General features: G+C 37.6%; 1 protein-coding gene across 1 annotated transcript in view; it reads right to left on the bottom strand.

Moving 5' to 3' along the window:
• Nucleotides 1-3,648: 3,648 nt before the first annotated feature.
• XPOT (exportin for tRNA) overlaps nucleotides 3,649-14,339 on the bottom strand; it is a 30,170-nt gene continuing 19,479 nt past the window's right edge. The window contains exons 14-25 of the mRNA XM_086610830.1: nucleotides 14,083-14,202; nucleotides 13,822-13,916; nucleotides 12,992-13,061; nucleotides 12,305-12,543; nucleotides 11,518-11,803; nucleotides 9,469-9,658; nucleotides 8,164-8,280; nucleotides 7,962-8,077; nucleotides 7,412-7,459; nucleotides 5,838-5,909; nucleotides 4,681-4,737; nucleotides 3,649-4,184 (exon numbers count right to left, since the gene is read on the bottom strand). Coding sequence (XP_086466956.1) covers nucleotides 4,158-4,184; nucleotides 4,681-4,737; nucleotides 5,838-5,909; nucleotides 7,412-7,459; nucleotides 7,962-8,077; nucleotides 8,164-8,280; nucleotides 9,469-9,658; nucleotides 11,518-11,803; nucleotides 12,305-12,543; nucleotides 12,992-13,061; nucleotides 13,822-13,916; nucleotides 14,083-14,202 — 1,437 coding nt within the window. The 3' untranslated portion in view covers nucleotides 3,649-4,157. The remainder of the gene's footprint in view (nucleotides 4,185-4,680; nucleotides 4,738-5,837; nucleotides 5,910-7,411; nucleotides 7,460-7,961; nucleotides 8,078-8,163; nucleotides 8,281-9,468; nucleotides 9,659-11,517; nucleotides 11,804-12,304; nucleotides 12,544-12,991; nucleotides 13,062-13,821; nucleotides 13,917-14,082; nucleotides 14,203-14,339) is intronic.

The following is a 14,339-nucleotide window of genomic DNA, read 5'->3' as shown; positions in this document are numbered from 1 at the left end:
ATCTCCACAATTACCAGACCATCCTCCTGCCGTGTGCCTGTGTAACATGCATAATTCATAGAACTTACAGGAACCCGCCTCCTAGCAAACCAGAAACAGCTAATGCAACACTCTAAGACAAACCGTAGCCAAATAAAACCACCCATGCAGCTGTCAGAATGCATGTCAGCAGCCGGTGGAGAACAGAAAGACCCACTGAAGAATAAAACGTTTCTCAATGAATGATTATTCTGCCTCTGACTTCCCACTCCTGCTATCACCAGGAACTGTATCAATCTTGGCAGAAATATATTTTCCAGCATGTTCCATTTTTTTTTCTGATGTGCCACCTTTTGCCACCACTAAAGCATTTCACAGGGAGATACTCTGTATTTCTGGCTGCCCCATCCAACTTTTGTCACTTGTTCTCCTCACCACTACTACTGACTCCCATTCTTCCACTTGTGCTGGTCCTTCACAGCAGTTTCAGTGTACTTAATCAATTAAAACCTCTTTGCTCTTTTCCATCACTCTCCTTTCTTTGGTTTCCAGTTGGCTTAACTCACTGAAATGGCACAGTTAAAAGTTCAGTAACTGCATGGCCACACAGTGATGCTGCAACTAAACGGGCCCTGCGGCCAACTGCTGATGAAAGGGGATTGCTGCCTCCTTCACCCCTACCCACACATTACAGCTGGTTTCCTTGAATCTGGAGTAGCACTTGTCTCACTCCCATGGTGAGATAGAGTTTTCCAGCTGGAAAACTCTTTCTCCTCCAAAGGGTGAGTAGCTTTCTAAATAGCTTTGAATTTATTTTTTAATAGCTTTGAAGTTTTTGAAAAAAAACCAACTAATTTTGAAAGATTAGCTTTCCACCATAAATTGTCTTATTATGGAATCAGGCAAGTGCCAATGCTGACAAGAGAGGGGAAAAGGGCAGATTGTCTCCCTGGACAGCAACTAGCTGCTAAAATATTGATAAGCCATTTCCTGAGAAAAATTGTCCCTGGCCTCAGCTTGTGTGAAATTCATTGTCTGTACTTCACACTCAGAAAAGTGCTTGCAGGTGTGAAAGCTTACCTGCCTTTAGTAGTCACACCAGCTTGTAAATAAAAGATACTATCTCTCTGGGAAAGGTACCTTGTGCCTTTAATTAAAGACTTGTAGCTGTGTTTCCTATTTAAACACACCTCACAGGAGGACATTCTGTTGGGGGCAAAGGAGGAGTTACTACCATGATGATGTTTTACACATCTTCAGCCTGGACAGGGGCATTTTGACCAATGCAAGTGCACAGCGATGGCAAGCCGTACAGGAAAGCTGCAGGTGATTGTGTTTGGTGCAGCCTTTAAATCAGATCATCCATTGTTTGTAGAAGGAAAACGTATGAATGTCAACCTAATCTCAGAGATAGATGAGAACACTCCACTACCTTCTTCCTCCTCTTCTACCTCACAAGTAGTTTTCATATTATGTTAAAAGCATCTCAACACTGCTTGGAGAGTCTAGTTCACATTCTGAATACATGGTTGCATCACCGGATTTCTCTTTGGAGACAAGTAAAGTGCACTTTTCCATTCCAGATTTAAAAAAACCCAAACCAAACACAAAGCAGGAATCCATCTCTTCAAAGTACAGACGAAGAAACTCATCAATTGTCTTTCTAAACCTTGATTCTTTGCAAAGATAGGCACTGCTTACCCACTACATAACCCAACTGCGATAACAGCTGCAGACCTGCGTCCTCTGCATCGCTGAAGGCAATCACAGAAAAAAAAATAACCTGCTAGTAGCCAGAATCAGTGTTTTATGTTTAAAAGATACAGAAACCAACCCACAGATCCTGTTTTACAGCTCACACCTTGCCTAATCCCTGACAGCACACTATGTTGCTTCAACAGGGTCAAAGCAGAGGAAAGTAAGCAATCCTTTTTGAATTCTTCAGGCTGAACCACGTTTGTTTCTCCAAAGGTTCACACTACAAAACCATTCAGCCTTCAGGATACTCTCTCAGTCATGGATGGAGGGGCAGGGTACAGGTTTACAATACAGCGAGGCCGATGGCTGCCACACACAACTCGTTCCTACACTCAGCACCCTTTGCTTTATATCTGTCCTCACCTGACACCACCACAGCAGGCAACGTGCTTGGAACAAGCTGTGTTTCTGCTGCTTCAGCTTCCTGAATAGCTCGTTACGGGGTTAGATGAACACCAGATTTGGCAGAGAAGCAGCTACAGGGAGATGAAGGAGGAGAACAGTCTCTTTTGGCAGTGGCCAGTTTACAGACATTTCTCGTGAGGGCGTAATGTGACAATAGCTAAATCATGCTCCGTTAGACAAACGATACAGTCAATTATACTAACAGAATTACTAAGTGTAGGGTTTTTCCTGCTTTTACGCGGTACTAAAAGCAGCAGTACTACCCTTACTTCAGAAGGCAAAAGTCTAAATCATGTATGGAAACTAAGAGTGAGTCCATTACAACGGCACTGTAATTTAAAACCAAGAAGCTTTGCTAAAGACAGAAGAGCCCGACCTTTTTGTTCGCTTCATAATCTTCCTAGTGAAAGCTCTTCCCTTGGTGTGGTGAAGCTGCCACAGCTGCAGGGGAAGGAGACCAAGCCAAACAGAGGAGACTGACAGCAAACACCCAGCACTAGCTGCAGTGGCCAGGTTCATGGCTGCAGCCCCGCGAGCTGGGGAGAGGCAGCAACGCAGCAGCACATGCAAAGCACCGAGTCAAAGACAGAAGGCTGCGAGCACTGTACGAGAAAACAAAACAGATATTGGACCCAGGGGACCTCTAACATTGATATATCAGCAAAGGGAAGGAAACAGGATTGTGAGACTAGGAAGTATAAAAAAGCACCACAAGCACTTAATCTGTGATAAAACAAACCAAGTAACAAGAAACTTTTGATTAAACGTACAAAAATCAGGAATAAAATCTTACAGAAGTGACACTGTCTTATTGAAGAGTAGTAAAGGCAAATGCCCTCTACTTTCTTCCCAGAGGGAATGGCGGTAAGTGTCCTCAAAACATCACCATGCTCCACTCCTGGCTGCTGTTTCTGATCACCTCCTCATTCATTTTTCCATTTAAATTGGATGAAGAACCTAGCACCACACAGTCTAGAAAAATGTTGATCCGATTATGCTAGAGGTAAGTCAGATCTTTACTACGGACATCAGTTCTTGAGGGAGCTATTAAATTCCATGCATGGGAAGACTCCTGGCTTTCCCCTGCCCCTATGAAAGAGCTACCAATACTGTAATGTCATAGAACTACATAAAAACAAAAAAGACAAAAACCCCAAACTGACCAAATGATACATTTTGGGACAAAAGTAGCAACACTCTACTAAAATACCTGCATAGACAATTGACTCTACTGAAATACCGCAGGAATGCAATTCTTTCTTTCTGTCAGCATCTTCCACATGCAAGACTGCAACACAATTTATTATCCAAGCACGAGAAAAATTGCCAGGTTCTACTCATGTAGCAGCCAGAAGGTTAAACAACACTGTAGCTTCTAAAGATTCAACCAAAATGATTCGAAGAGACTTAACATTTCACTGGATAAAATTTTATTTTTTTTTTATAAAAAAGATAGAACCAGATGCTACTTTTAAATGAAATCATTTATTAAACCAATCTGTTTTATAGGAGGTATATATATATTTTATCATTAAGACAACTTCAATGAAATGACTATCTACAAGAATGTCTTTGATTGTTTTATTTTCATGTCACCATACATGAACAAATGAATTTTATGTCTTATGAAAACATTTTACTCAGTATCAAAAATGTACACATTTTAATAACCATTGCTATGGTCTGAAGGGATTTTTACATTTAATTTCAAAAATAAGTGTCATTTCATTGCTGTATGTGTTACAGCATAAGCTTAAATCATCCTATACATAATAAAAGTTTGTGTAGGTATACAGATAATTTTTCATGTTGTCACATACCTTCATGTTTGAGACAAGTGGGGTATTTGCATTTCTCTTTTTTTGCAAAAGGCTAAAATATGTACTGATGTGAGCACAAAGCAACATTTCTTTAAAACAAAACCAGTTTGAATGGCACAGGAGTTAGCGTTTTTATAAATTAATGACGAGAGTTCTGGATTATGGAAACAGGTACATGAGATTCCAGTACTTTCCTTAGGGCTTCGCTCTCTGGAAGAATACCTGTTAAAAATTTATTAAAAAGCATTTTAAGACAAAGGAAATATAAGACATAGAATGGTTGAGGTGTTAGGAAAATCAGTGTGACAGAGCTCACTTTCTTGTTTAACATACTAGTTAACACACTAGGTTCAAGGATGTGACTTGTCCCACTCAATTACACTCACACCCTCCAAAATGAAGCACTCTGACACATCCTCTACAATTATAGCATCACTTTTTTGTTATTTCACCTACTAAACACAAACCACAAGAATATCAAGCTACTGAGGAGATGGCAAGGTGCTGAGGATAAGTGACAATTCTACAGATGTATGTATGTTTGTTGTTGTTTGCTCCTTCTTTCCAAAAAACCGCTTTTACTACTTGGAGAGTGCCTATAGCTGAAAACTATTAAATAATTCAATATTTCAATTCCACTTCAGGTCAACTACCGCAACTGATTGTGTGGCAAACTTCAAAAGGAATTAAAAGCTATTTAAAGCAAAAAAGTCTTTACCTTTAAGTAATTTTTAAAAACTTTCGCATCAGGCTGCTGAAGTGCTTGACAGAATTCCTGTAAGAGAGAATAAAGAAATACTAAATAACTAAATGAAGCAACGAGACAAGCTGAGATATGTCAGGAGCATATAGAATACCTTGTATGTAAAGCCATTGATATTAGTTTTTACTTTCCCTGATGTGCAACCAAAGAAAAACATGTTATGGATAAAAAAAATTGTAATAGGCTATGACAGGCCAAGTACGTTCTGGGGTGAAAAAAATTTATTTTCAAACACAGGACATCACATTCCCTTTTAGCTGAATAGACAGAAAGGGGACTATTTATGAGGACTGCAATCAAGGAGATTCTAAATCTTTAACTTTTCCAGTAACTTTTAGTGGCTCTGAAATACTTCAGATGAACATTTATGCTGAAGAAGTATTACGTACACACTAAGTGACTCTAGATGACAGCAGAACATGTCTGTCACTTGGAAAAAGTTATAATCTTAGATCGGAAAACATAGGGGTGCCAGCAAGAGATAATACTTGATCCTTACATACATTTAATGCCACTTAAAATTTCTACAGTTTAAATCTTACGAGCATAATGTAGCAAACCCAATAACTATAGCATCCAAATGAGTTGCAATTAAAATTTAGTTGTCAGTGTTCATCTAAATTTATTTATGGCAATGCTTACCATATGGCTAGCAACACTTAATGTTGAGACAACGGTCAGGTGTAGAGTTTCACTTTTGAGAACCTTCTTACACCACTCCAAAATAAGCACACAAAACCCCCACACTTCATGTTGCACATCGTTTTTGACAGTAGAACCAGTGCTATGGCTTAAATTTCTGTAGTGTTGATCATCACACTTTCTATACATTCAACATTCTTCATTCTACTTTTGAGTTATTACTCTAAGTATTCTGATACTTTTTCCTCAAGTTAAAATTTGAACTGGAGTAGGAAGATGTCTTAGTCAGGTGCACTGGATTCTTTGCAGTAACTTTACTCCTTATGCTAAATTAATCCTATTCTGATATGCAACATTGGAATAAATTTTACTGAGGGATGGTAGGAGGTTAACCTTGTCAGCATTCATTTTGTTCCCATTTAACATTAATGTGTTAAGAGTTTTCCAAATGTTCTTTTGGAAATTCCTACCTGAATTATCTCAGGAGCTACTTGCAAAGAAGGCAAATACTCTTGCTGAAGATACTGAATGCACTCAGGACCCTGAAGAAAAGCAGTACACAATTTATTCAAGTATATTTTTGTACATATGGGAAGTCATAGCCCTATCTGTATGGTACAGAAGAGTTTGAGAACAGGTGGTCTACATGACTATTTTACAGAGAAGTTCTGCATATCAAGTACAAATGCTCACGTTATTCTCAGCTGTTAGCAAATAAAAGGATTCACCTTAACCTTGGCATTAATGATTCTCCTGCAATTTGGTATCTTTTGTTACATAACAGAAGAACGCATTGAGAATTGCATTGAAATAAGAATTACAATATATCTGGTCAGTTTGTAACATATCAACTATAAAAGTCAGTTAAGTAAGAAAGCAGCCTTAACTTCACTAACATGAAAGAAAAAAAAAAAATTGCAGTTAGTATCTGCCAACTGCTTTACCATACTACTCCCATTGCAAAATTTAGTAGCCAAGTGCCCCTGAACACAATGTTTCTCTTTTTGTAACATTGACTATGTAATTTGGGGTGGACTAAACAGTAATAGAATGGAACTTCCAAACCTTTGAAAGACGCAGAGACACAGCTCTGTTTTGGTTAACACGCTAGTTTTTGTTTTCTTTATCTGCATTTATCAGATATCTCCCATCACAAGAGGGATTACTGTACACTGGCAGTATACAAACATGACCCAACACATCTACCAGGGGAAAGTGAATCAACTTCATTAATTCACACATAAGTTACCCTAGAGCTAGAACACGGTAGTTCACATGAGGGGAAAAGAAGATTTCAGATACTTTTCCTACATTTGTATCAGTAGTATTAAAAGAAACAGTATTTGTAATAGGAAGTTTTCATTTACCAAAGCTGCATTTCCTAAAGATTTATCTCTTTATTGCTTTTAAGGAAAAAAGGAACAAACTCAGAAGCTGTCCTCAATTAAAACACAATCTCTTCTCTGCCAGTTCATAACTTCTTAGAATTTTTGCGTAGTTGTGACTTACTTGCCTTTGACAGAAAAGTTAGCCAGCAAGTTAAAGGATGTACCGGGAAACAGTAAGACAAACAAAGGAACTGTTTCATTTCCCATTAAAAATGGAAATACGCTATAGTGTTTTAGTCATTAGACAATGCAAAATTCCTTTCTTTCCATAAATGTTTTTCAATCTAGTCTCCTACATATCAAAAGATACCTTTGGTATTCACAGAAGTACTCTATAGTACATCTCTAATTGCTTTTTTAATGTCAGTTTAAGTACTACACTGAAAAGCGAAAGAATGACAATTAATCAATTAAACACAGTAACAATCAAGCAAGCAGATTTTTCTCCTTAATGAAGAGTCGGTATTTTGCAGTAATTTATCAAGAGGTAGAGCTACTAGATCCTTTATCCCTACAAAACATTACAGTCACCCTATCATTTTATATAAGAGTAGAGTAGTAATTCACTCAAGTAAGCATCTGATTTTTAGAAATTGATAAAAGCTCTAGGAAGAAACCTGCAAGAGTTATTCCCTGTGAAGTATTATGACGCTTACCCTTTTGAGATGAATTGTTTTTAACGTCACTGCACATTCTGATAAAGCCTGCAATGTAATACATAACATTAGATTGATTGATTAGCCTATTAGTAAAGTATTTAAAGCCAAAGAATCTAACGAGGCCCAAAACAAGGGCTAGTTCATGCCATTATTCCCTCATTTCCCCCCCCTCACACAATGATAACAGCCTCAACCTTTCAATTTTTGTTCCACTCTAACCTGAAAAATTTCTGTCACAGCAGAACCCAAATGAACTAAAGAACAGTCATCTGTGTATGTTCACTTTCATTGAGCATTAGTTAACAAGTAATACAGGTCAACGTTCAACACTCAGATCTGCGACTGTCTAGCTTGACTTTGAGCATAGGTGAACTAGAGAACACAGCACCACAGTACCCATTAACCAATCATGCAGGTACCTCAATAAAAAACATAAGGGATTTTATTTGTGAGATGATGATCTTAGATACCAAATGGACACTGTAGATTTCTTAGCTTGAATCTGCCTAACAAGAACGAAAGCAAAAAACCTGTCCATAATACATACCAATACTGTCTGGGCATCTGCCAAGTCAAACGTTTGCTTCAAAGGTGCTAAGAAACACGCAGGAACAATGTGTTTGTAGACAAAGTCTGCAAAACCTACTGGTCCATCTTTACCTCCTGAAAAGAAAAAATAACATTCCATGTTCTATTATTGCTTCACCGTTAGTAGCGGTTGGAAAGGAATTATGAAAAGACAATCTTACCCCAAAGCTCCACCAACTTAGAAAGAATAATAAAACAAGTCTTCTGTGCAATAGGATCTGGGTAATCCACTGCTCCTTGAATGACAGTGAACAACACGCGCTCCACATTCTCTGCACCTTAAACACAGTAAAATGAGCTTGTCATTTCAACTTGCAGCTCAAAAATGTTTCTGTACTCTTACACTGTTTTATATAAATACTGATCTGGAAGACAAGCTAGTTTCCCCTGTGATGCAAGACAACTCTTTTTTAGGTTATAATTTTTTCTTTTTTTTTTAAGTTTGGAGATTTTAATTGCTCTTCTGGCCTTTAATGGACACAAAGGTGAGTGGGGTACTTTGACTTGCTTACAAAAACAAGTTTTCTCCTCTACCCAAACCTGGTAGAGTTAATGAAGACTCAGCAGCACTGCAGTAGTTCACTTATCTTGCAGTATACGGAAAGATATTATCACACTTCAAATTTCTGTGCTGCATCTATGCTTATTTCTGTTTTATTCCTTAAAAATTTTCTTGTCCCATCACAACTACAGGACTGCCTCTTTCAAGAAAGCTCTTACTACTTCTTTATGCCGCCCTTTCATTTCCCACAGGTATTACCATCATTTTAGGACAGGAAGAAGGAAGTCTCCACCTATTAGACTAGTCACTTTAAAGCTTGTCAGGTCCCTAGCCATTTTGATGGAACGCAAACCAAGAGAACTACTTAAAGAATCAAGCAACCGGACATTCGACTTCAAATTCCTTCTATGAAAAGCACTAATTTGCATTTGGCACTAAGGGTGAGGAAAGCCTGGTAACTACATATAGTTAGTCACATGATGCCTTCTACCACAGATAACAAGATCAGGTGACAGTTAAAAAAAATCATAGAAGTTACTCATGTATCCTTCAGAAAACGAACACCACAACAAATACCGGCAGCTATGAGTGGTCTTGTCCAACACTCTGTACATTGCTATACATTGTTATACATTGTATGATCTCCAATTCACCAAATTCATTGTATTCAATCAAATACAATGATGCATGAGGATACATTATATGCATGAGGATGTATCGCCCCTATAGACTCAGCGATCACATATAAGTTGAAAAGATCAATAGGAATAATATGCCTACTATAGCTGGATTTCACAAACCCAAATTCTTGCACAACAGGTAAGTTGACTACTGTACTTACATTAGTCCACTCTGCCTTAACATAGTTAGTAGTACTTGACAGGAACTAGGCTAATAATTTTAGTAGACACAACTTAGATGAGAATAGCCATAGTACTACCCTTCGAGAAACTGAACTACTTACCTTGATTAGCTATGACTTCACTCATTCCACTGCCAGTTACTGTCTGCAGAAAAGCAAAGTAACTCCTCCGTAACATTTGTTTTTCTAAAGCAGCAGACTGGTCATTTTCTTCTGCTGGAAGGAGCAACACCTCAAAAATGGCATGAAGTAGGGGCATAAACATCTGTTGCAGAAAAGGTGAAACCTGTGTCTGTGGAGATTGGAAGAGGGTATCAACTCAAACAGTTACAGAAATGGAACATTTGGAAATCAAAACTTAAGGGCTTGTTACAATACTCAGAGCTTTGATTCACCTTTAAAGTTAGTATTTTCATGTACCAACTACTTACAACGAAGTGAGTCACTTCAGGGTCACCGTGAACATTACCACATCTTGGCTTACACACCACCTATTTTCAATTCTTTTGTACAAAAATATCTAGTCCAATCTAGTCTCATTCTGAGTAGAAACAGAAGGTTTTTCAGCTTTCCTTGTCCTGCTGTTCAGAGAGATACTATTTCAAATTTCCTGAAATATCCAGGGGGTCTATTGTAAAGTCACTGTAGTTACAGAAAATGCATCTCTAAGATGTTAAAACTGACAGCAGGCCACCTTTTGTAGCACTTGTCTTTAAAGCCTGCTTAAAGAAAAAAGTTTTCCTGAGCTGAAATACTACTGGCATTACAGAATAAACTTGTTATTTATGTCCTACTTGAAGTGAGAAATATATAGGTAAGGGCACAAAACTGGCTGAACACTTATGAACTGAAAAACTGAAGGTGTGTGCTGTTCAGCCACACCCTAGAGTTCCATAAGGAGTCAATTCAGATGTTCATTTCTTAATGCTTAAGTAAGGTACAGTAAAGAGAAGATTAAAGATAAAACTCTGAAAATATTCAAGGTGAGACTATTGAAGCCAGGATGTTTATTTTAACATATTGTAATAAGACTGGTACAGTATCATACAAAGTTAAACATCACACCTCAACATGGTATTTGTCCTGTCTTGCTCCTGTGATTTTTTTTTTTTACCTCCTTCACTTTGCACAAGTCATTTTTAGTTCTCTGTTATCCTAGCACAACATGCAAAAAGGACTAGAGTAGAAAGAGTCTTCCCTCCCTCATCTCTGAAATACTTGTTTTTTCAAAATTCCTTCTCTCTGCTTTGCAGATGAGATACTCCAAAGAGAGGTCCACATGCTAGATGCACACAGGTGTATTATGGCTCTGTTCTACCGCTCGCAAAATGCACTTCTCTTAACTTTTAGCAATTATAATTTTGCATTATTTAAACCTATTTAAAGGGCTCCTTAACCTCCTCATACAGCAATGAATTTCCGTCCCATTCACAACAGCACAATATTCTTGTGGCGGCTCCAGGGAATGAACCACAAGTAACAGGTTAGTAACTTCACATATTTTATTGACTTCACATTTGAACTGTTTGAAACTAGGAAGCTCTCAAAGGCTACATTTCAAGAATCTTTGCAAGATAATTAGTTGATGGTCCTACTCCCACTTAATACATCTCAGGCCTCCATCTCAAAACCTCTGTATTTGTCAACCTATTTTTAACAAAAATGCCTCAGTGTACATTTTTATGCAACACCACAGCACTGAGATCTTGAAAAATCGATATTCCTCCCTATACGTGTATCTGACATTTCTGTGTCTCATCTCCTTGAAATCTCACTATAAGAAATAAGAAAATGCACATCAGAGCTTGCATAATTTGTAATATTAGCTTAACACTTCGGTGGGGTTTTGAAGTTAACTGTGTCAATAAAAAAAAAATTTTGTGCTGCAAGTACTATTTTATTTTAAAATATTAAACCCAAAGATTTAGAAGCAACATAGAATTCTGAGACTAATCGAAGAAAAACACTCATTTAATCACCGCGAGTCCAGCAATGTACGACTGTGGTTGAGTGTTTCCCAGTAGTAGTCTTAGAAATATATTTATTCATTAATCGTGAGATAAGGCTCTGACATGTAGGTATTTTTCTGGAACCAGAAAAGAGGCAGTATCAGCAACACTTTGACCCTGAAAAGCTCATGCAATATCATACCTTAAACTTGGCCGTTATTTGGTTTATAAGAGGAATGAATTCTTGAAGATCTTTTGCTTCACAATCTTTAAGCATGTGTTCAGAGGCAGAAGGAATGAATGGAAGAACTTCTTCCTCCAGACAAATAATCATGCGGTGAAGGAAAGTGCGGACACCACTTCTCAGAACTTCCTTTTGTAATGGACAACTGAGAGCTGGCAAAAACGTTTGCAAGCAGTCCAGATAAACCTCTGAGCAGCCACATTGTTTTACAGTTTGCTTATTGCTGAAAGCTTTGCTGGTTCGGCTGTAAAAGCAATACACCGAGTTTTATATAAGCTCACGTTCCGATACAAAGAAGCAGCGATAACACTGAGAACACCATTTGCTTTAAAACCCATGCACAAAACTAGAATGTTACATTTCATGAAACAGGAGCTAAACACTGGAAGTAACAAATTGAATTATGTGACATGAAGTAGCTGCACTTTGGCAGTTTTTGGAGAATTAAATTCTAACAATTTACAAACAACATATGATTAGAATACCTCCACGTCGTTCTTTGAGGAAGGGAATAGATGCTGGTTCATTATAAACTTGTTCAATATTTGCTGTATCTACATCCATAGCAAACTTTTCTAAGAGGACTTAACTCATTCTCTGGGCTACCGTAAAAAATTCTACAACCGCTGATGAGTGTCTAGGTCAATAAAGCACAGGTAAAAACTCAGACCCTCCTCCCAGTAAATAATTTATGTTTCCCTTTTACTCAAACCAGAAACGCACAGAGTCACTGTGCTGTACCTACCTAGCAAACCCAATGGCATGATTGAGGCAGTCAGCCAGTGCCATCTGTCTGTCCTCATCTTGTGCCATCATCAGTTTTTCTAACAACACTTTGAACTTCTCCATCAGTGGAGTCAACAAATTCCTCATTAGAACCTGCTTTCTTTCTGCAGAGTATTCGCTGTTAACTATTAATACTCCAGCTGTTTCATAAATGAAAAGTTGATCATCACTGCTTAACAAAGCCTGGTAACCATTTTCCTAAAATGGAAGATAACAGGCATAATTCACTAAATATCCTTTAGCAAAATTGTCTTCTCAAAGATTAAAGATACTAGTCTTTCTTTAATCACGCATAAGTAATCTCTGTAGTAGATTTACAATAGTTTTACTCTCTTCCTACTGAAGTAGAAGTGTCAAGTACAGGTAAAAATATAGCTGAAGGAACAACTATTTTTATACAATTCAGACAGACAGCCTTCTACACATACCTATCTCTAGCCCATACTCCCCAAAACCCACATCAGCAATATTTTTAAAATTAGGTACAAATGCAAGCATGTGAGTGATCTCACACCAAAAAATCAAGACAATTATTTGCGTTCAAATGTTTATGTGCTAAGCTTACGGTTCAGTAAGTACTCACTCAGGTACACTAATAAACACGTGCAAGTCTTATTTACTACAAAAACCTGCTGTAAATACTCACAGGAGGAGAAAGTTCCAGCAGGTCTTGTATTCTATTCAGAACATCTTCAATAAAGGGATTCATTTGCTTACTGAAGTAAAACACAAGTACATAACACTATTTAGAAGCATGTGCAACACTATTTAGAAGCGTGTGCATTTTTACAAGTTTCCTGCTATTTTATTTAAGCTCCTCTTTAAATACTGAAGTACTGTTTTAGAAAAACATGGCTAATGGATAAGGTGCTTGTGGTAGGCCAAATAGACACATGGCACAGTGGGAAATAAACATTTATTTATTTATTTTAAACATGCATAAATAGCCTCACTCAGATGAGTGAAATATTTTCATTAACAGTTGAAAAATAGGATCCTTCTGAAATCTGATCCATCTTGGAGCTTCTCTTGCCTCTATATTAAATACATGTCTGTGAAATAAGACCAACAGGACAGACAGTTTGAAGGGCTCTAATACACTAAGTTAACATCATAAGTTCTGTAAATATTCAGAATTTGATCAGGGACAGGGAAGGTACTGTCAGGAGTCTCCAGATCCACTCACTCTCAGCTCTGCTTACTGAGGAAAAGCAGAACAGATATTTACATTGTTGATCAGTTTTAACACCTAATCAAAATAAGCTAAGCATACATATTTCAGCTTTGTTCTAGGTAAAATTTTTCCACTGCTACTTTAGTATTACACAATAGGACAATCCTGCTAGGGCACTGTTTTGATATATTACTTCATTGTAGTTCATTTGAAGCCCATCCTGTTTCAATGACAACTGTGATGTACAGAAGGGCTATGTATGGCAAATTCAACTTGGATACAATTGTAACAGCTTTACTCACTTAAGAGACTTGACAAATCTGGAAAAGAGGTAAGCTGCTCGACTTCGGACTTTAGGACTTGTATGGCGAAGACCACGGTGATCTAAAAATGCCATCTGCAATCAAGAAAATATCTCAGAATTCCTAAACAAGTGCGGGGGGGAAAGCTAATAATCCAACAATTTAAGAAACTCAGGTTCTTTAGTGACCTTCAGAAAATAAAAGCATTTCTCAAGTCTAAAGAACTTATTGAGTCAAAAATGTAAACGCGATGAAACTTACTAGAACAGTTGGAATGTGCTGAGGTTCAACAGCAAAGAATTTTTCATATCTAACCACCGTTTCAAAGAATTCCAGGGTCACTGATGTATGTTGATAGGCACTAACACCAGAAGTCACCAGCTACAAATAAAAGCATTAGTAAGTTGGTACTTTAGCCATTTATAACACCAAACTACAATGTAAGTAATTGATAAGCCATTTGAACCAGAATGTTCCAGTCTTCATCAGCATTTTTTAATTGGCTCCCACAACACACA

The sequence above is a fragment of the Tauraco erythrolophus genome, chromosome 4, assembly GCF_009769465.1.
Source record: "Tauraco erythrolophus isolate bTauEry1 chromosome 4, bTauEry1.pri, whole genome shotgun sequence".
Classification (NCBI taxonomy): Eukaryota; Metazoa; Chordata; class Aves; order Musophagiformes; family Musophagidae; genus Tauraco; species Tauraco erythrolophus.
The sequence above is the reverse complement of the archived record's forward strand: the minus strand, read 5'-3'. Positions and strand labels throughout refer to the sequence as shown.